The sequence below is a fragment of the Aphelocoma coerulescens genome, assembly GCF_041296385.1.
Source record: "Aphelocoma coerulescens isolate FSJ_1873_10779 chromosome Z unlocalized genomic scaffold, UR_Acoe_1.0 ChrZ, whole genome shotgun sequence".
Classification (NCBI taxonomy): Eukaryota; Metazoa; Chordata; class Aves; order Passeriformes; family Corvidae; genus Aphelocoma; species Aphelocoma coerulescens.
Genome location: NW_027184085.1, coordinates 31,781,244 through 31,800,885, shown reverse-complemented (window position 1 = coordinate 31,800,885; position 19,642 = coordinate 31,781,244). Strand labels below are relative to the sequence as shown.

Sequence of the window (19,642 nt, the reverse complement as noted above, 5' to 3'; positions counted from 1 at the left end):
AGGGTAAGAGCCCATCAATTTACAGTGGGAACTATGCCACTCAGACAGATGGGGTACCTTTAGGTAGCCAAACAATCATATATGTTCATCAGCAATGGGTGCTCAAGGCGTGTTTCCCAGCTGGGAACACTGAAAAATTTATCCATTACAAGATGTCTGTGGCTCTAAGCCACAGCTAATCCCTCGTGGGTCTGAATTATCTTTTTAAAACAAAGATTGGGTTCTGTGGCCAGGTAAGGGCCCTACGTGAGCAAAGGGCATAGCACAGCAGGACACCTGAATGTCATGAAAATGTTGCATCTGGTCTGTGCTGATTGAGGAGAGAGACCAGGATGCAAAGCACAGAATTACTAGGGTAATTCTTTATTCATGAGCGTGAAGTGTCCCATTCAAATCAGGGCACACTGCATGTGTTTGACAAATGGTTCTTATGCCTTTCATGCATTCATATACATGATTTGACCACTCACTACGTAACACACATTCTGCTACTATGTTGGAAAACAGCAATAGATCTGTGGTGTCACAAGTGATTCTTTCTTGACTTAGGTGTTCCCAGAGTTGGTCTTGCTACAGCTACCTACGATGCCAGATTATGGCAGGGCTTTGTAAGAGGTATTGAAAGGACTGGGATTCTGCTGTTATCTTCATACCCCAGGGGCATTTTTCTTCTTCATGGACGCCTCTAAGATTCTGAAAGACAAGAGGTCCTTAACTGCAAGGTGGAGAATTGTCCTCCTCCTTGCAGGGAGCTGGGGCCTTTCCCATGAAACCATAGTTATGCAGTATACAAGCAGAAGTATCTCTTAAGAAGGCTAGGTACTATTGACTTCATTCAACTTCATGCTGTAAGGCCTAGCTGGTGCAGCTGCCAGATTCTCCTAGCAGCAGCTTGGGCACTGAGGCAGAGGTCTCGTCTGCAGCACTCATTTTTGTCAGGGACTGCAAAGAGACGCTGCAAAAAGACGGACGGCGAAGGGCTCATGCCGACTGAAGTCTGTGCTCGGAAACGGGCCCGTGACAGCGAAATCCAGCCCTGGGGAAGTGCGGCTGGCTGTTCCGCCACAGGCGGATTGCTCACACAGGTTTCCCACCGGGCAGGGTAAACCACCCCTCCAGTGCGGCTCTTCCGGCCGCGCCGGAGGCGAGGTACAGACCGCACCGTGCCCGCCGTGTGCGTGCCTCTCGCATACGAAGCGACACGCCCCCGTTCCGCGGCCGTGCGGGGCAGCCGGGGCCGGCTCGGGCGGGTTCCAAAGGCCGGCTCTGCCTCCGCCGCTCCCTCCCTGCGGGCGCGGTCCCACCCGGCGGGGCGCTCGGAGCGCGCACGCGCGGCTGGAGCGGCGGAAGCCCACGGTTGGTTCCGCCGCGTGCCCGGGCGGGGGGCGGCGCGCGCGACCCCCGTTCCGCCGGGAGCGGCGCCGCGGGCGGGCCGGGCCGGGCCGGGCCGGCGGGAGGGGCGCGGGCGGCGGAGCGGCACCGGCACCTCGGGCATGGCCCCGCCGCGGCGGGCGGGCTCCTGCGGGGGCTTCCTCCATCCTTGCGCCTCCGCTCTAGCATTGCTGTTGTCTGTGCAGGGAGCTGGGGAGGGAAGCCTTGCGCAGACTTGCCGGGTATCTCCCCAGCTATGAAATAAGGAAATGCTGGTGTCGTTTTCGGGCAGTTCCAGGGTGCTGGCTGTCTTGTAAAGGAGGAGGAGGAGGACGTTTGCTGCTATGGAGGTGGTAATAGGAGAGGCACGTGGTCTTAATTGGCTGTGTGTTCAGCTGCGCGGCACAAGGAAATGCAATGGGCTTGTCCTCCCTTGCTTTCACACTTCCATTTCCCAGCTCCAGTAGTTAGTCAAATAAAATTGCATGTCTTCAGACTGATGATTCAAACAGTAATGTACTTAAGTAACGTGTATTACCTGTCTCCAAGGGGCTGTTTGGTCGGCAATAGGTGAGGACAGTTTTCATGGACTTGGGATAAGGAGGGTTTGGTGTGCATAGGTTAATATCAAGCCACATCCCTCTCCAAGCCCAACTGACATTTTTTATGAATGCCGTAGGTGTTTACAGACACGCTTTGTTAGATCCTATCAATGTAAAATAACTGGGTGGGAATGTCTTGCCTACCTCAACACGCCTGTCAGCGGCCACTTAACTGCATTGTGCCAGGGTCTCTACTACAACCATCCGCTATATAAACATGAGAAATGCCAGGTGTGTGGGGTTTTGTCATAGCAAAAATATGCTGTTGCTTATGTTAACTGGCTATTCAGATACTATTCTGTTTTGTTAAACAGAAGAGTTGCAAAAAGCTTAATGACAATTCTGTTTTGACACTTGATACTATAGTGTGACTTCTTTAAAATTTAGTTTGTAAAAGTAGTTTGGTTGATTGATTCAACTCCACCTTGTTTTTTCCTGTTGGAGTGTATTTTTAGTTTTAGTATCAGTAATCTTTGGCAGCAATTCTTCAGATTTCAGAGAGTCACTGGTCTAAAACTGCAGCTGAATCCAGAAATTGGGGGAGGCTGTTGATTGTTGCTGCCTTGCCTTAGCTATCACAGATATTATGGGAATTGTGACTCTCTTGTGTTTCTACTCTTTGTTCCTTATTCTGACTTGCTTAGCGTTTTTAGAAAGTGGTGTTTTTTCCACTCTAGAACTGTGTATTGTAGAGCATAGTATTGTTCACTTTGTGTGGGGCCTTAAAATTGTGTTTCACAGTGAACAATACAATAAATTACTGATCTGTGTTCTGCACTTGTGAAAAAAGTTCTGCAAGTCAGATTTCAGAAGTCTTACTTTTCTTAATGAGCAGAGCTAAAGTGCGGCACAGTTTCTAGTTATGTATCAGTGCAACAACACCCATGAATGTGCAAGGAGCAGGATGTCCTCAGAGCTGTCATGCTTCTTAGAGTGAGAAATTGAGTACTGCCCATGTTGGGTGTATTTCTGAAATACAATTTTCTGAGTACATTTTGGGACGGTCTTGATGCAAAATTGTATACTTTTTTATTTTTCTGAGTTTGCATTCAAATGAGTCTGTTAAAGCAATTTGTATTTCATATTAACATTTCTGGTTAGCACAAAGCTTTCTCGTTTCTTGGTGTTGGCTTTCTGCCTGCCTGACTCATTCTGTGGTCTCATTATTCCGTGGATATCACATGAAGAGTCATATTGCACGTAATTGTAGTGAACAAAATACTGAGTTTATGATACCATTGATGGAAGTGGGCAGAAAGAAGAGGGCTAGGAAAAAATGCTGTGCAGGCATCCTGTAATAAAAGTATTTTTTGGAGAGGCAAGAACAATTCCTGATCATGTAGGAAAGACTCAGTCATGTTTTGGTGAAGCTGAAGCTTTTCATAGGGACAGCTACTGTTTGCTTTCAAATGATTTGTATTTGAGTTGTTTATTTAGAAAAAATAGCTATAAATTATGGTACAAGAGAAGAAAACCACAAAACCTCCGACATTAGTGCTCTGTATTTTCTCTTAAATTATTTCATTGGAGAATGGCTTTGCTTGGAGAATTCCATTGCTTGTATGAATACTTAGTGTATACAGATATAAATCACTTAATTGTTTCTCTCAGTTTATTTGTTATAAACCTTGTCATAGAGTTTTTTCTTTGTATATTGTAGTTTTACTGATCAGAAGTTATGAATTTTAAAGAACAAAATTATTTGAGGTCAGTGATCTCTTTTTTTACATTGTATTTGAAAGAGTAATAAATTCACTTTCTTTGTGACTTAAATTTTAATGTAGTACATCCTTCCTAGTTATCAGATTTTGTACCTCTTAGTTTTCTTTATTCCTCCCACTTTATATATTTATGCATGGTACATAAACCATAAAAAGGGGAAAAAACTCCCCTTTGCCAGGAAGCAAATACGTGTAACTGAAATATGCTGGCAGTAGTGCAGTTTTACACAGACCTTTCTTTTTACATCCTTTTAAATCTATATTAAAATTGCGAAATGGCCTAGAACTGAGATTTGAGGAATGCTAGTCAGAATTAACGTGTTGTTTTGGAGACAGCTCTACTCAGTAAGGTGAGGTGTGAAAAATAGAATAGAAAGTAACCTGTTACATGCTTCCTTTCGAACAAGTGATGATGGTTGGCTGTGTATCACACTATTTTCTGTCTCTTTCAGAAGATAAAGAAGTCAGATGAAAAATCACCCTGTCTTGAGAGTGGAGCCTGTATTTGCATGGTTCTGACTTAATTGTGGAATTTGTTATCTAAGGTACAGTTTGGAGGGCTGCTGATGTTTGTTTTAGATTTTTAATTTTAAAAGTCAACGTGGTCATGCAGGCAAGAGTAAGTCACTGAGGGATAAAAACTTGGGATATATTTCCTTGATAGGCATTCTTACTGTTTTCTCCCGAATTTCTCTCACTGCTTATTGCTCACACATGGTACTAGTAGGTCACTCAGAAGCAAGTATTTCAGTAATTATATCTCTCTGTTTTGTTTGTTGAGCTGTTATTTCCCATTCTGAGGAAGTTCTGTGAAGTAATGGAATCTCTACTGCTCTGGTAAGATGAAAAACAGATGGATTCCTCAGTGGTCAGCAGTGTTTCTAGCTATGTTTGGTTATTTTGGCCTCTGTGTTTCTGTCAGTCTGCATGATTTTTCCCTTTGTAAATTAATGGTGATTACTCCCAGTCACCTTCTTTTCCTTCACGTGTTTGAAAGTAGTTTCCAGGATTGTTTCCTTCACCTTCCCAGGGAACAGGATGAGGCTGGTAGGCTTGTAGTTTCCTGGCTCTCTTTCTTGTCCTTGAAAACAGGGTTGACATCCTCTAGCCTTCCTTAGGCTGGTCATGTATGTACCTCTACAAAGCCTTGTCTTGGAACTTCATATCCCCTATGTCATACCAGATTGAACTCCAGGGGCATTTTGGTTTCCCTAACCCCATCCTAGTGCACCTAAGTGGTGTTCCTGCATCAGTTGTGTCCACACACTTGGTGCAGCCCCAATTCATCTTGGTTTGGTTGGTTATAAGATCTCTGTTGTCCACGTCTTCCTACGTCCTTTTCTTGCAAACCCTGACCACCATTTCCTTTCTCATTCAGAGGTCACCGCCTTCCTCTATGATCATGCCTAGTTTAAGCATTCCCTGAGCAGATGAACCAGCCTCTCGGCAAAGATGCTTTTACCCCATGTAATTTTAGGTGGATCCTGCTTCTCTTCACCCTCAGTTCTTGGTCCTCGTAGAAGGTTCTATGGATGTAAGTGCTACACAGCCGCTGTTCATTTTCAGGATCTGTCTACTTAAGTTCTCCCCCTTCACCAGCAGCACGAATGAGATGCCACTTGGCTACCAGGCTTTGGCCAACCCCCTGTGAACTATGTAGTCATGCTTGATACACTTCTGCTCTGCCCTGGCTATGTCCATTGTGCCTGAATTGAAGAGCAGCTGAGGGTAATAGTGTAAGGGCCAGACTACTGCCAGTCTCAGTAACAGCCTGTCCATGGTATCCAGGACCCAGGCCCCTGGCAAGCAGCATACTTTGCCAGGTGACAGATTGGGCCAGCAGAGGTGTCTTTGTCCCTGAAGCAGGGACCCACCACTGTTCTTTACCCCATCCTTCCCATACTGTCACTGGACTCAGGCACAGATTGCTCGGAGGCTTTCTTGCACAGAGCTTCCTGTCCATGTCTGCTGCCAGGGCTCAGAATCTGTTCTGTAGATCAGAGCTGCAGGCAGAGCAGGAGCCTTCCTCCTGGTACTGGAGCTCAGAGGCTCGCTCCCAGGCTTTGCTTCACTCTGTGTCTTCATGTCGAGCTTGACAAGCGGAGGCTCTGTCTGCTTCTCCTGGTGTAGTGGGGTTCCGGTAACTGCAGGAACTTGGTGGGGATCTGGTCTGTCTCCTTTTCAGCACCCCTGGTACTGTACAGTCTGCTCACCTTCTCCCACAACTTGTCTGCTTGATGAGACAGGTCCTTCATCAGTGCACATTTAGAAGTATATAAAATGGTTTTTTGTTCTAAAGCTGCTGGTTGCCCCAGCTAGCGTACAGATCAGATAGATTAAGAACTAGCAGATCAGTAGTATAATACCACATCATGTTATGTCTGGAGTCTGTACATAAGTGTGTAGTGTATTAATTCTATGTATGTAACAGCCGGTAGTGCATGTGTGCTACGTATTAAAATAAATCATAGGCCTAAATAGGTTTTATGATTATTGTGAACTTGAAAGCCAGTTTTAACAGCACAGCAGCTTTATTCAATATACAACATGGTTCTAAAAGCAAATGTCAGGAAATTCAGTATATTTTTAACATAAAAATAAACATTTATTACTCTGCTATACTTGAATGGGAACACTGTTACATTAGAGGATAGTGAACAAAGGGTTATGATAAATAATGCAAAGGAAAAGTGTGGGAAAAAGGCAGCTTGTTTGGGTCTGATTTTGATTAGAAATCTTAAAAATTAAGCAAAGAAGACATTAATTAAATTTATTAATAATATTAAGTAAAGAAATTTAGAATGCAATTGAGGACAGTCAAACATGAAACAAGTAAGCAAAACCCCTGGAACCAGAGATGTCTGACTGATGAACAAAATTTCAATGCAACAAGTAGAAGCTGAAAGAAATGGAAAGAAATCCATCAGAAATGGACAAGACTCCTGAAACCCAGAAACTGGGGAAGTGAATGGGTAGGAGAGTAGATTGGGATTTATGTGTGTGTTGCAATATGAAAATATGTGTATGAAGGTAGTCTGACAAAAAAAAAAAACAGTAGTAATGCCTCCCTTGAAAGTTGTGCTGAATAGTGGTTAGGCCTTAGTGCTGTGTTGTTATGGAGATCAGTTTATGAAGCTCAGAAGTTCACATGGTAGGACTTGGTGGGGTTTCTTCAGTCTCAAACAAAAAGGGACCCAGCACACTAAAATGTAAGAATGGAAACCTTGCTGTTTTAAATGTGATTAATAGAAAAGGTTCTACTGTGTGATCCTTTTAGTAACCTATGTGAAAGATGTAGGGGTAATGACTCCTTTCTCTCTTAGTTTGCTAGAAATGTCATGAAGGAGGTTTTTTAAGCAAGGAAAACCCAAATTCTTAGTGAAGCTTTTGTCTGTTTTAGTATAAAAGCTTTAAGAAAACAATCATGAAACATAGGGGGAAACTACATTAGGTAGGCAGGGTGAATCTTTGTAGAACATGAATCATTCCCTGTATTTCTTATTTGCTTTGCAAACTTCTTACTTTGATGGAAGGGTTTTCTTTGCTGCTGCCAGCTGACTGATAGTAGCTGCTTTACCTATTACTTAATGGTTTTCCTAGGTAGTGGTTTTACTTGCATCTTGGTGGTAAATACTGTTTTTTGGCCAGATATAACTAATTAATGAAATCATAAAATATTTTTCTACCTGGTGCTCGAAAAATGTATATGAAATGTTTGTAAGTTTTTATGTAATTCAATAGCTGTCAGGTTTTTTTCTTTCTTATTTGAATGTGTGAATTTGAATATATGAACCCTGTAGGTTGCACTATACTAGTTAGTTTAGACTTCTTAAAAAAATACATTTTTATTTATCTCTTTAGGATTATCTTCCTGGGCTGTGACAATTTATTGCCTGTTTGTGTTCAATGGGGCAACGAATTCACTTTGTGGTTGACCCTCAGGGTTGGTGCTGCATGGGCCTAATTATCTTCGTGTGGCTGTACAATACAATCTTCATTCCAAAGGTCATCCTTTTTCCTCATTATGAAGAGGGAAATATTTCGGTTGTGGCAGTTTTGTGTAAGTCCTTTTAACTTTTTTCTACTAATAAAATAGTGTCTCTACTTAACATATATATATATATTATATATATATATAAATTTCCTGTTAAATAAAAACTAGGGTGAAAGATAAAGACAAAAGGTGAGATAAAGGCTAAGAGTAGTGGGATGCGACCTATGTTTTTGTGTTCTGGGAAGCTGAGACACTTCATTTCAAAGGTGTTGTAGAACTTGTTTTTGTGGAAACTGGTGAAAAGCCTGCATGTGGCTTTCAGGTCCTGTACTTAGAACTTGTTGACAGGATTTCAGGTCCACATCTCTCAGTGCCTGTCAGAGTTTGGGGTTATAGTACTGATGACTGGCAACAAACTAAATTTTGTTAACTTTGTCATATGTGCCTGGATGGGTCAGCTCATATGAGTTTTGCTGATAGGTTTGCCGGGGAAAAGGCTTGAATTATGGCTGGAACAAACTTTGAAGTGAAAATGCACTATTGGGAATGTCTTTCATATTGAGGCTTTGAGGTGTGGAATGATTGGTGCTTGTGTGGTGAGACAGTGGAGGAACATCTTAAAAACAGTAGTACAGTCATAGTAGCACCTGCTGGTGCTATAGGAACTGTTTACTGCTTTTTTCACTCTATTTATTGGGGAGTACTTAATGTTGTATACTTAGTATCAAAAACATACCTGGAATTGAATGAGAAGGCTGAGTATTTTCCAGCTCAGTTCTGGAGCAGCTATATTTTTGATGTAGTGTACTTTGTACATCTGAAAAAGACTAACAAATGCTTATTTATTTTTTTTTAGGTTATTACTTCTGCTCATTGTTTTGTATAGTTTCATTATTTAGAGCTTCAGTAGCAGATCCAGGAAAACTACCTGAAAATCCAAAGATACCAATTACAGGTACATTAAATTGTTTCTATATAATTGAATGAAAGTTGTTTTATATCCTCAAAATAGTTACGAATAAATTTGACTCTGTGGGATTTAATGGATTTAATGTCCCTGCTGAGTAAAGTTAGTATGTCACTGTTTTTAAGTTGTAAATTTTTAGCACTTCTCCTTTTGTATCAAAACTTCATTTTCTAAAACTTGTATTCTACCAGAAAGTTCAGTTATTTAGGACCTTCTGATAGGAAATTCTTCCACAGGAAGAATTTTTTTACATTTTAGACTTTCGAACATACTGCATATGCTACTAACTTAATATTTAATGAAAAATGTTTAGAGATTGCTATTTATTTTAATTCTAAGTAAATTTATATGATGTTGAAAATGGTGGTGGAAGGTAATGCTATGCTGGATTTTAGCTGTGTGGTACCTACTCTTTTTTTTCCAGAGTCTTATGTTTATATGGGCTTTTAACAAAAAAAACCAAACCATGATGCTGATTACATTGCATTTCTATAAGGTAGCAACTTAACAGGGCAAGTCCTTTCTGTCCTTGTAAATTTATCTCACAATTCCTGTATGGTATCCGGTGCTCCAGAAGTTGGAGGAAATTTAAAACCTTAAGGGTTCTCCACAGAGAGACAGTATTTTTATGAACTGTTAGGTGCTATTATCTAATGCATAGAGCTTTTACATAAGAGTTTAGAACGGAGTAGGGCTGTTAAACAGCGTGAGGCTTGTCACATTAACAGATAACACCTCGTGAATGAAGAAAATGTATCACATGCAGTGAGGGTGAATACTTCAGTCGTGTCTTCAGATGTGGTTAATGCCCAGAATAAAATTTTGCTCTTCTTCCTGATGTTACTGAAAATCTAGGATGATGTGTTTGGAAACATGATCTTTTTAGCCTTAGTGCTGATGGTGTGTTGTGCATGAAGTAGGCAGCTGATAGTAGAAAGGGATGTATCTCCCTGGGATTCAGATGTGTCAACACTAACTGCAGAAGATCCCATGCCAGTGTTCCTTCTGCTTCTGGCAACTGATCCTTTGACCCAGTAAACTGTAAGGTGTCAGACTTGGATTCTGGAGTCAGAGTTTTTGCTGGAGGAAGAACAACATGGATTTTGCAACCTGAATTGGAGAATGGAGGCACTTGCAACAGTTACAGTTACATTTATATTGGAATTTTAATTTACCTTCAAAAGACCAGGACCAGTGCAAATTCCCTTTGTAGAAAAATGTTGCTTTCTAATTTAAGGTATCTCTTTGAATAGCCCTCCAACCTTTGCATGCTCCATTCAGTCCATATGGCAGTGATACTTTATATAGGTACTTCTGAAGGTGAAATATTTAGGCTAGGTCATGATATTTTGATTTGGTGTGTGGTATATCAAGGATTTCATACTTTTGGAAGTAGCATTTCATTTATTCTTGTATTCTCTAGGTTGACAGGAGGATATGTTTTTGCATAGTATAAATTGTATTAAAAAATGAGTTGGGTGTTTCTGAACTCTGCTGGTAGCTACCCTATTAGTGAGTGACACCTTTGTGACACTGGATTTATAGGAACAGATTGTAAATCAGTTTCCATCTGTCATTATTGCTAGTTTAATGATCTCAGATATTGGGCTTCTTTACTTCCAGTGTCCAAATGTTATTTTGCAGCAAGAAAGACCAGATTAGAGCTGCCTGCAGGTGGCTCAGAAGTGCTAAATATAACTTTATTTTGTTTACACAGGGACAGTGTTTTACAGTCCAAAATTTCAGAATGCTGTACTGTAAATATTAAGCTTTTTTTCCTTTTTTTTTTCCTACCCTTAACATACGAGAAATATCTGTGCCTCAAGAAAAGTTTATTTAGATAGGAACAAAGCTGAACAGTTGAAGTATTTAAGTTTCTCAGTTGTCTACCTGTTTTTCTTAAAGACAGAAAATATATGCTTTTGTGACTGGAATTAACGTCAGTGTTAATCTTATTTGTTTCCTATGTGAAGATGAAATTTTTGAACAAATAATTTGAATTTTCATTTTCAAAGAATTCCTCCGGTTTGGATGGTGCAATTTGAGATAAATAATAGCAAAGCTGAGCAATAGTAGCTCCTGCTACTTTCAGCTACTCAGTACCTCTGGAGATTAGCTTTTAGAAGATTAGTCCTTTAAAACCAGTATATATTTGTAAATACAAGCCTATCCTCTATCTGTTTTTTTCATTGCATGTGGTGTGACACATGTCTTTAAAATGCTTTGAGGTAGAAGATGCTCCTGGAGTGTTCACTGTGTGTCATATTTTAGTTAGCTAGCAGTACCACTATTTCCTGAGGAGGTTCTGGAATAACAGCGAGATTGTATCATGATTCTGTCTAGCAGATAATTCTTTTCACAGTAGAAACGTAAGAAAATAATTGAGTTACAGTATTCCTTGTCTGAGTGACAGCTTTTGTACTGTATTAATTACTTTGTAGAAATTTATAGGAAGAGAGAATGTTTTGGAGAAGGAAACTGGCACAGAGTAGCAGTAATATCTTCCAGTTTAATTAAGGTCACAGTGGGAAAAAGTTTTTTATGTGGTGCTTATCCTTCTCAGATCATAGTAAGATTTCTTTTTTTAATTAGAATCACAAGCATACAGATTTATTATGAGCACACACTACTGAGTTTGAACCTCTCTAATGTGTCTTTACATTTTCACCTAGAACGAGAATATTGGGAGTTATGTAACAAATGCAATATGATGAGACCAAAGCGTTCACACCATTGCAGTCGCTGTGGACATTGTGTGAGGAGAATGGATCACCACTGTCCATGGTAAAACTAGCACATTTCTTCTAATAGTTTGCTGTTGTTGTAGCGAATAATTTTGAACTTTGTGGTCTTGACTGCTGCTCATTTGTCCTAATTAATTTGTGCTTAATCATTTAGGCATTTAAAGCTGGGAAATAATAAATTTGAGCTTTCATATGTCTACCTGTAAAACTCAGAATAAGTGAAAATAGATGTTTCAGAAGTAGTTTTGAGGTATCATTTCCAGCAAGACAAATTGTGGAGGACAGAATTGACATCAGGATTCCCTTATGTTGATTTAGCCATTTTTAAAACTACCTTTTTTGTCAAGTTATTGCTACTTCAGAAAATAGTACTGGTATAGTGCTTCTGTCATTCTGGCTTATCTTGGTACTGATGTCTGTGCCAATGCTTGTATGAAATTGCATCCACGTAACTTCTGTGAGGCAGACTATGCCCCAATTTCAAAGGTTTTTGATCTTGTACTTAATATAGCTAGAATCCTTGTGTTTCCTTTACTCCTTCATGCTGGGGTATGTAGAAGGAGTTTCTGAATAGGGATGCTATTGTCTTCTGTACCTTTGGTTCATTTCTAAGTCATATTTCTTTGTTATTGGGGTAGCCTGTGATTATTTTAAAACATTTATTTGCATTTTCAGTTTTTTGACTCTCTGTAGTTCACAACCTGTGAGATGTGTTGAGTAGCAAAAGATAAGACATAGTACTGGGAAATTTTGCAGACTTTAAAAAAACAATTTTATTACTAGAGTTCTTAAAGTTGCAGGAGTATCTTTGTTATATGAAAATACAGAGAAATATGTCTCTTGTTCTAAGCAGTGATCTCAGCAGTGCAACCTACACTTTAAGTGGTAGTGCAAGGGATCCGGTAGTTCTTATGTTTGCTCCATAAGTAATCATAAAGTCTTCTATTCACAGTACCATAATTTTAGTGTTAAAGTATTTGTGTTTCTGTTTTTATATATACACACTTTGTTTCTCTGCAGGATTAATAATTGTGTTGGTGAAGACAATCACTGGCTGTTTTTACAGCTGTGTTTCTACACCCAGATCCTTAGTTCCTATACACTGATACTTGATTTCTGCCATTACTACTACTTTTTGCCTCTGAAAAAGGAAAACTGGGTAAGAACCTGTTTCCTCTGTGGAGCAAAGGAATAGCTAGTATTGCAATGTAATTTGTTTTGGCATCTACTTACTATGCGTTTCTGGTGGCTCAGTTGTTGACAGTGAATAGAGTTCAACTAGCTGTATGTTATTAAGTAAGCAAACTGATTTATGGTAAGTAACAAAAGGTGTATGGTTTTATTAAAGGGTGTATGATTTCTGTGTGTTGAAAACACACTAGTTTTCTTAGAAATCTAGGAAAGGACAGAACCAGTTAGATTTCTTTGGAAGTGATTATGAGTACTGGAAGGAAGTAAGGTAACTACTTTGGATGTATTCAAATTTTCTTCTACTTTCTCTGAAGTAGATTTATGCAGAATATATATCTATCCTAATATCCTGTTTAAGAAAGCTGATACTGCTTTTTTAAGAAAGGAGAAAAATACATGAACATTCTGCAAGGGGAAAAATATACATTGGTTTTGTAGCAGTATTTTATGTTGCTTTGAAAAGGTTATGTGGGTTAAGGGAGAATTAAGTTTGGTTTGTTTTATATGGACTATATATAAATAGTTATGGTATTTCCATGGCTTGTCCTCGGTAAAAGGCAGTTGTACACACAGAGAAAGTGGACTTACAGACTGGACTAGAGTAAAAAATTAAGGAATTTCTTGCATTAAGAAACTTACATTGTAAAGTTGATGTGTCTGGTGCTCATTTTTGTCTATGTATTTGTCTATGTGTAACACTCAGAATACTGAAGAGGTTTGCTTGAAAGTTGCTTAGTGCTTAAAAGTGCCAGAACAGCAAAGTTAGAACTCTATAAGAAAACTGTTATGCCATCTTGCTCATGAAGAAGCATAAAAACTTGTAGCCAAAATCTGAAATGAACTTTGTATTTGTACTGGACTATAACAAATACAATTACACTAAAGAGAAAAACTTAGAAAACACATTTAAAATGTTTTAAAAATTAGGTAACATTGCCAATGTTGTAAGTGAAGAGAATAAAATGATCTCAGATATTGATAGTGCGCTCTAAATTTTGTGGAGATTTTTTCCAAATACTGGGGTGCAGCAGATTTTTTAATTCTGTTGATGTGACACCCCAGCATGTTCTCTGCTGGTGATGTCATACTTATCTTTCCAGGCTACTGGAACCTGACTTTTCATTGTGGGTAAGGCAAGTCCTATTTTCCATTATTTTGAACAATTGAAGTTTGTCATATGACTTTCACTTTGCGAAAAATTCTGCTTCTGGAAAAGGATGGGCCATAGTCTTCCAAGCTTCGTATTTGTTCCTGTATCAGTCTGAAGTGGATGTGATGTTCCTGTAAAAGTGTATGTGAAGATGATGGGGCAAAGGAGAGCTGCAAGTGTAGGAAGACTGTATTCCTTGGATAATCCAAAACTGATAAAAGTGCTATATTCAAATTCATAGATACCAACTTTTTATTATATGGAATATACCAAAGTTGAGGATTTTTGTAAATCTTTCTTCAAAAATTTTACTCTAAAGGGATTTAATCATTTTTGTCCATGTACATCAATACTTCCATTTAAGTAATTTAAGATACTCTAGAAATGTGGAACAGAAAAGAACTTGCTGTGTTCTTGGAGCATCTTTCCATAGGCACTGAAACAGACTTGTAAGCTTCTAGTAGTATTATGTCATGGTAGGCTATCCTCTTGTTACTGTGAATGGTCCCTGAATGTATTGCGTATAATTACACTGTGTTAGGTAATGAGCTGAACTTCTGTCTGTTTACCTTGCTTTTTAAAAGTAGTATGAAAGGTAACCAGATTGTTTGCTTGGAGCTGGTCTGTGCAAGAGAGGGAGAGGGAAATCTTGTTTAGTTCAGATGTTTTACAATACCTAAAGAGGTGGTAATAATTATTAATGATGACAGTTCATAAAATGAATATGAATTTGTATAAAACTTGTTCTTGTCAGTATAACTGGATTCATATGAAGTCTTTTGGAGAGAGGCCTAATTTTAATATCTGCCCTTTGATAAGTGACAGGTTAGGAGGCGGAATACATGTGCAACAATTATTTTAACCCATTTTTATGTGTTTGCCCGAAGAGTGGATCAGGCTTCTGTGTTTGGCTGCCTAAGTATAAAGAGAGTTGTGAAAGAAATTGAGTACTTTGTTCTGTTTAGTTTTGTTTAGTTTTACCTGTGGTTTTTTTGGCTTTATCAATTTCCATATGTGGACATTGCAAATGACACTCTTCCTTTTATAGCATACAGTATTCTGTTCCCCAGAGAAAAAAATATGTTTATATGATATAGGAAAACAGTAGACACAGCAGGTCTGGTCTGTTCAGACCTTTGTTAAGTATAGTGTAACACTGGATAGTATTCAGCTTTCTCAGTTTTTCAGCTGCAGAACTGGGAGCACACAGTGAAGTAGAGAAAACTAAAAATAGTTTGTTGGCATGCCTAGTCAATATATCTGCCTGTAAGATGACACCAGAGACCCATGAAGCTGATTTTTTAAAATGTTGCTAAGGATGTGATACCCTATAGCTTTGTGCTGCAGAACAATTTGTCAGAACTATGTATTTTTGACACCAAATGAACAGGACCAGTGAGAAGGCTGGCTTAGTAGTAATTATGGTTTTAGGCAAGCATCCGGAAGGATTCTTTTTGTCTTTGTAGATCAATTAAACCTGAAGTACCAGAGCATCCCAGAGTGCAGTACCTTCAGCCTTTCACAGAAGCACTGTTCTTTGTAGAAATTTTGGCTGTAACTGAGAGCTTACATTTTCTGAATTGACAGGGACTAGTGTTTAGCACAGATTCAAAGAACTGGATGACTTTTTTTCTAAACAGCCATCTGGAATAAGCTTATTCTTGCTCATTAAAAATACTTACATTTTTTTGGCAATGTGCCTTCATCTGAATTTTTATTCTTCGGGTATAAAGTAGTACGTAACACAGAAGCTGTAGAATTATAATTGCTTTTAGTGCTGTTGTGAAATAATAATTTTACTACAGTACTGATTAATGCATTGTGCAAATTTGATCAGCATGTTAGTATCTTTTATCTGAATCAAAGTTGTGTTCTTATTTTTAAAGAGTCAGGAAAGAAAACCTCAAAAAGTTTTAATTAAGTGTTCCAAGTTTAGGGTGATAGCTTTAAAGGTAATGGAGGAAGCCATTTCTATAGAGATGCAATCTTTCAGCTTCACCTCCTACTGCAGAAAATTGCTTCATAGTATTCTTTGTTCTTGTAATTGATAAACTTGCAGAAAGAGATTGTGGTTGTTGCCTCTGTTTGTCCAGCAGGAGGAGTGCAATTACTGCTAGAAGTAAAGGAGAGGGTAATTAGATTGACTATGTGGGATGATAGCCCAGGAAAAATAGATAGTTTGAGTAAAATCATTGTATTAGTTCTTCTGCAAGCTTTGGTGATTTTCAGAGGCTAACACAGGAATAGTCTTCATTTTACATCTTCGTGAGAAATATCAATGTCAGGAAGTCTGTATCTTTTGGGAAGTAGTCAATCTTGTGAGTAGTGAGACGATAAGAAAAAATACTAGACTTCTCATCACTGCGTAGTTGTTCTCTCCCTGGCTATGCTGGCACAGATTCTAGATACAGCTGGTCAAACTGCAAAAGTAAAAGGTTTGGCAGTATATTTACCTTATTTATAGAAGGCTTTTAATCTTTTAAGCAAAAGAAATTCTGCTGATACATTCTGTTTCCTAGAAATGTTGCTACAATAATTGTCATAGCAGAACTCCCTGACATACAAAAACCCTAGGCCCCTTTGCTCTGGTTTAGTTTTATTTTGTTCCTGTTTCTGCAATTAAAAATCTCTGTATTTGACTTCAGAAAAGGATTTTTTGCAGTAATATTAATATTATGCATTGACTAGTACTAACTAAAATCTGGAAATATGGATCATCCAAAGTTCATTTATATTGTAAAGAGAGTCTAAAGAAAACCTTTTCTCATAGAATCATGAAATTATGTACAGGATGGGAGAGTTTTTTAAAAAATGAAAACATCAAAATTTTCCTTCTCAGCGTTCTGCAAAACGAACCCAACCCTGTTCTCCTACAGTATAGTATGAGGACAGTACATGAATACTGATTGAATTAAGTCCTTCCTTTTTCTTCCTACAAAACCTGTGGTCTGTATTTTTTAGTTTGCTTTCTGGAAAGCCTGGCTTTCTTTTGTATTCTACACTGGTTTTGTGATAGCCAAGTTAATAGACTGACTTCATCATCAGGTTGGGGTGGACATCCCAGGCATTTACAACTGAGCACAGACAAGCAAGTTAGCATGTGTTACATAATATATCATCCCCCAAGAGAAAAATGAGGTTTCTTAATATATTTTCTTGTGTATTCATCTCTCTGTGTGTCATATTTCAATAAAGAATAAAGATTGAATAAATCAATCGTCCATTGTAAGTGAAAAATTATGAAGATGGACTCTTCTAGAACAGATACAATAGTCCTGTGTTTCTGGCTGAAAGCTCTGTCCTCAGTACAGTGTGCTGCTTTAAAGGAATACTATAAATCCTTGAAAACAGCCTAATTGACAGTGTGTCCAATTCCAGACCCAGCATGAGGAGTTCCCTTGGGTATGTGATTGGTTGCTGCAGGTTGCTAAGGCATGGGACAGGGATAAGGTTGGAGGGGGAGCTAATGGTGGAGTGTGATGCTAGATTCAGAATGTAACTTTGCATTGGCACTCTTCTATTTTTCTGTTTTCTGTGGTGCTCTTGAGCTTGAATACATCAAAACATTAATAATATAATAAAACATACCAATGAAGATATGAAGAAGTAGTATTTTACAACTAGTAGAAGTTGTGTCTTACCTTGCTTTTTTTTAAAGCTTTGATTAGCTAATGGAAAGTGAAATAAAGAATAGTATGACTGGTTTTATTTTGATTTATCTTTGAATTAAGTCATTAAATGAGTAAGAAGAGTTAAAAAAGTGGAAATTAATGTATTTTCTACAGTAGCAAGAAAGGCCAGTATTAACAAGGGAGGGGGAGAGGGAATGCATCATTACAGTTCAGAAAAGACTGCTGGGGATTTTTTGTTTTAGCTGCTTAACTAGTGATTTATACTTGCTCATTAAATACTGACTTTCTTCACAGCTTTAGTAGGCAGTCTAAACTTTTTCCTGGGTTTATATTTTGAACTTTCATGGAAATTATTTAAATGAAAAATCAGATTTTTTTACTAAACATTATTTGCTTTAACTATTCTCTGTTTAATTAAAACCCGCTATCTGTCTTCCTCAAATCAACACTTCCTCAAATAACTGTTGTTTTTGTTGTTGTTGTTTGTTTTTCATTCAGTTCTCTTCTGTATTCTGGTTATAATTTAAAGTTTACTTGAAAGGTTTGATACTTTCCTGCCATGATCTAGCATCTGATGTGTATATTCAAAAGACAGCCTTAAGAACATAACTGTAACTTACAAATAAGAGAATGGGATCTGAACTCGAGTACACATAATGTAACTGCCACGTAAAAAGGTTCTGTGATAAAAATAAGATGCTCTTTCCTTTGAAGACGTACATAACACTCTCTAATGCTTCTCATATATTCTGCTGGATGAGAACAGGCTTTCCAATGCAGCTGATCAAATACATCCATATTCCTCTGTGTCCTGAAGCATCTTTACTGTGCATCCAAAGTGACAGTAATCCACTCAAGGCCAAAATTTAAAAGTTGGAGATAAGTTTATGTTGGATAATAGACAGCACCACAGTGAGAACAATGCAGATACTTGGACTTTGAAGATACAATCTTCAAGAGTCAAGCTTGGAGTGTTTATTTTCTTTCAAAAGAGGTGTTGTAAAAATGAAACGTGCTATGTGTGGTACCTGAGGTATGAGAGTCTTAATAAATCACACTGTTTAACAGAGTAGTTTTCCTGTCTTATGTAGCTTTTGTGTAGCAGTCTGGCACAGTTTGAGATGAAAGGTTCAGAAATAACCCATTTGAGCTTGATCTTTTCCCAAAACCTCAACTACTTGTAGGAGATTTTTTAACATTCTGTCAAAATAAACTGCCAGCTGTTAACATGTATAAAGAAAAGATTATTGGTTTCTACTTTTAAAATATAAATAAATGTATCAATGATGCGTAGCTCAAAATCCAGTATTTGCCTTCAGCTTTTAGTTTTTGAGAACACCTGTTACACCTTGCATCCAGTATTTCCACTTGGTTCAAAGACTAATTAATTTGTAGCTGCTAAAGTCTCTCTTCTTTCTGTCTTGTTCTAGGATGTGTTTGTATTTAGACATGAACTTGCTCTCCTAAGAATATCTGCCTTCATGGGTCTAATAATACTAGGTGGAATAAGTCGACTCTTTTATACTCAGCTAATGGGTATTTTCACTGTAAGTACCTAATTTTAGAAGTATATATTAGTTTTATTTTCAGTACAATTAGTCAAAGCAGAAAAGCAGATTGCATTTAAGGGAAGACTAGAAAAACGCACTACGAGGCACTTGTTTGATATGTGCTCTTTCAAGCCTCTTGACACCAGTGAAGTCTGAGAAACTTTCTAACAAACAAGTGTCTAATAATTTCACCTATCAAGTCAGTTTCCTGATTTGTATTAGTAAAATAAACTCATACCTTGTCCTGGAATTGTGCAGTATACAATGTATGTAGTTGTGTGTTTTCATTTTTGTTTTTATTTTAAACTCTTGTGTACCCTGGTCAAAATTATGTGACAGTGAGGCTCACTGAGAAATCAAATTTTGAGAACACACCCTCTTTATTAAGTATTTTGATAGATGTGCTTATGTTCATCTTTTTATTTGCTAAACTGTCGAATGTAATCATGTGCAGTTTACAGTCGAGATGCATATTCTGCATTTAGAGATACAAAGAAAATAATCTTCTTTATGGAAAAATTTTCCAGTTAAATGAATTTAACTGGAATTTGGTAATGTAATAAATATGTACAAGAAACAAGCTTTTTTTGGTGTAACGTCCTGTTCTGTACATTAGAAGGTAATAGCTGCCAGGAAATGCATTAAAGTTATCTTGAGAAGCCATACAAATATTTAAAATACTGTTCAACACTACAGAGAGAGTACATTAATCGGATATGT

The 19,642-nt window shown here is 38.2% G+C and overlaps 1 protein-coding gene across 5 annotated transcripts in view; it reads left to right on the top strand.

The window, feature by feature from the left end:
- The first annotated feature begins 1,259 nt into the window (after window positions 1-1,259).
- The window catches only part of ZDHHC21 (zinc finger DHHC-type palmitoyltransferase 21), a 36,682-nt gene continuing 18,299 nt past the window's right edge, over window positions 1,260-19,642 (top strand). The window contains exons 1-7 of one of the 5 annotated variants that reach the window (XM_069002006.1): window positions 1,260-1,356; window positions 4,147-4,239; window positions 7,556-7,754; window positions 8,545-8,643; window positions 11,328-11,439; window positions 12,420-12,558; window positions 18,803-18,919. In XM_069002006.1, the coding sequence (XP_068858107.1) occupies window positions 7,601-7,754; window positions 8,545-8,643; window positions 11,328-11,439; window positions 12,420-12,558; window positions 18,803-18,919 (621 nt within the window). In that variant the 5' untranslated portion in view covers window positions 1,260-1,356; window positions 4,147-4,239; window positions 7,556-7,600. Of the gene's footprint in view, window positions 1,357-1,561; window positions 1,942-3,646; window positions 3,681-4,146; window positions 4,240-7,555; window positions 7,755-8,544; window positions 8,644-11,327; window positions 11,440-12,419; window positions 12,559-18,802; window positions 18,920-19,642 lie in introns of those variants that run through there. The other 4 variants (XM_069002007.1, XM_069002005.1, XM_069002008.1 and 1 more) reach the window with 4 other exon arrangements.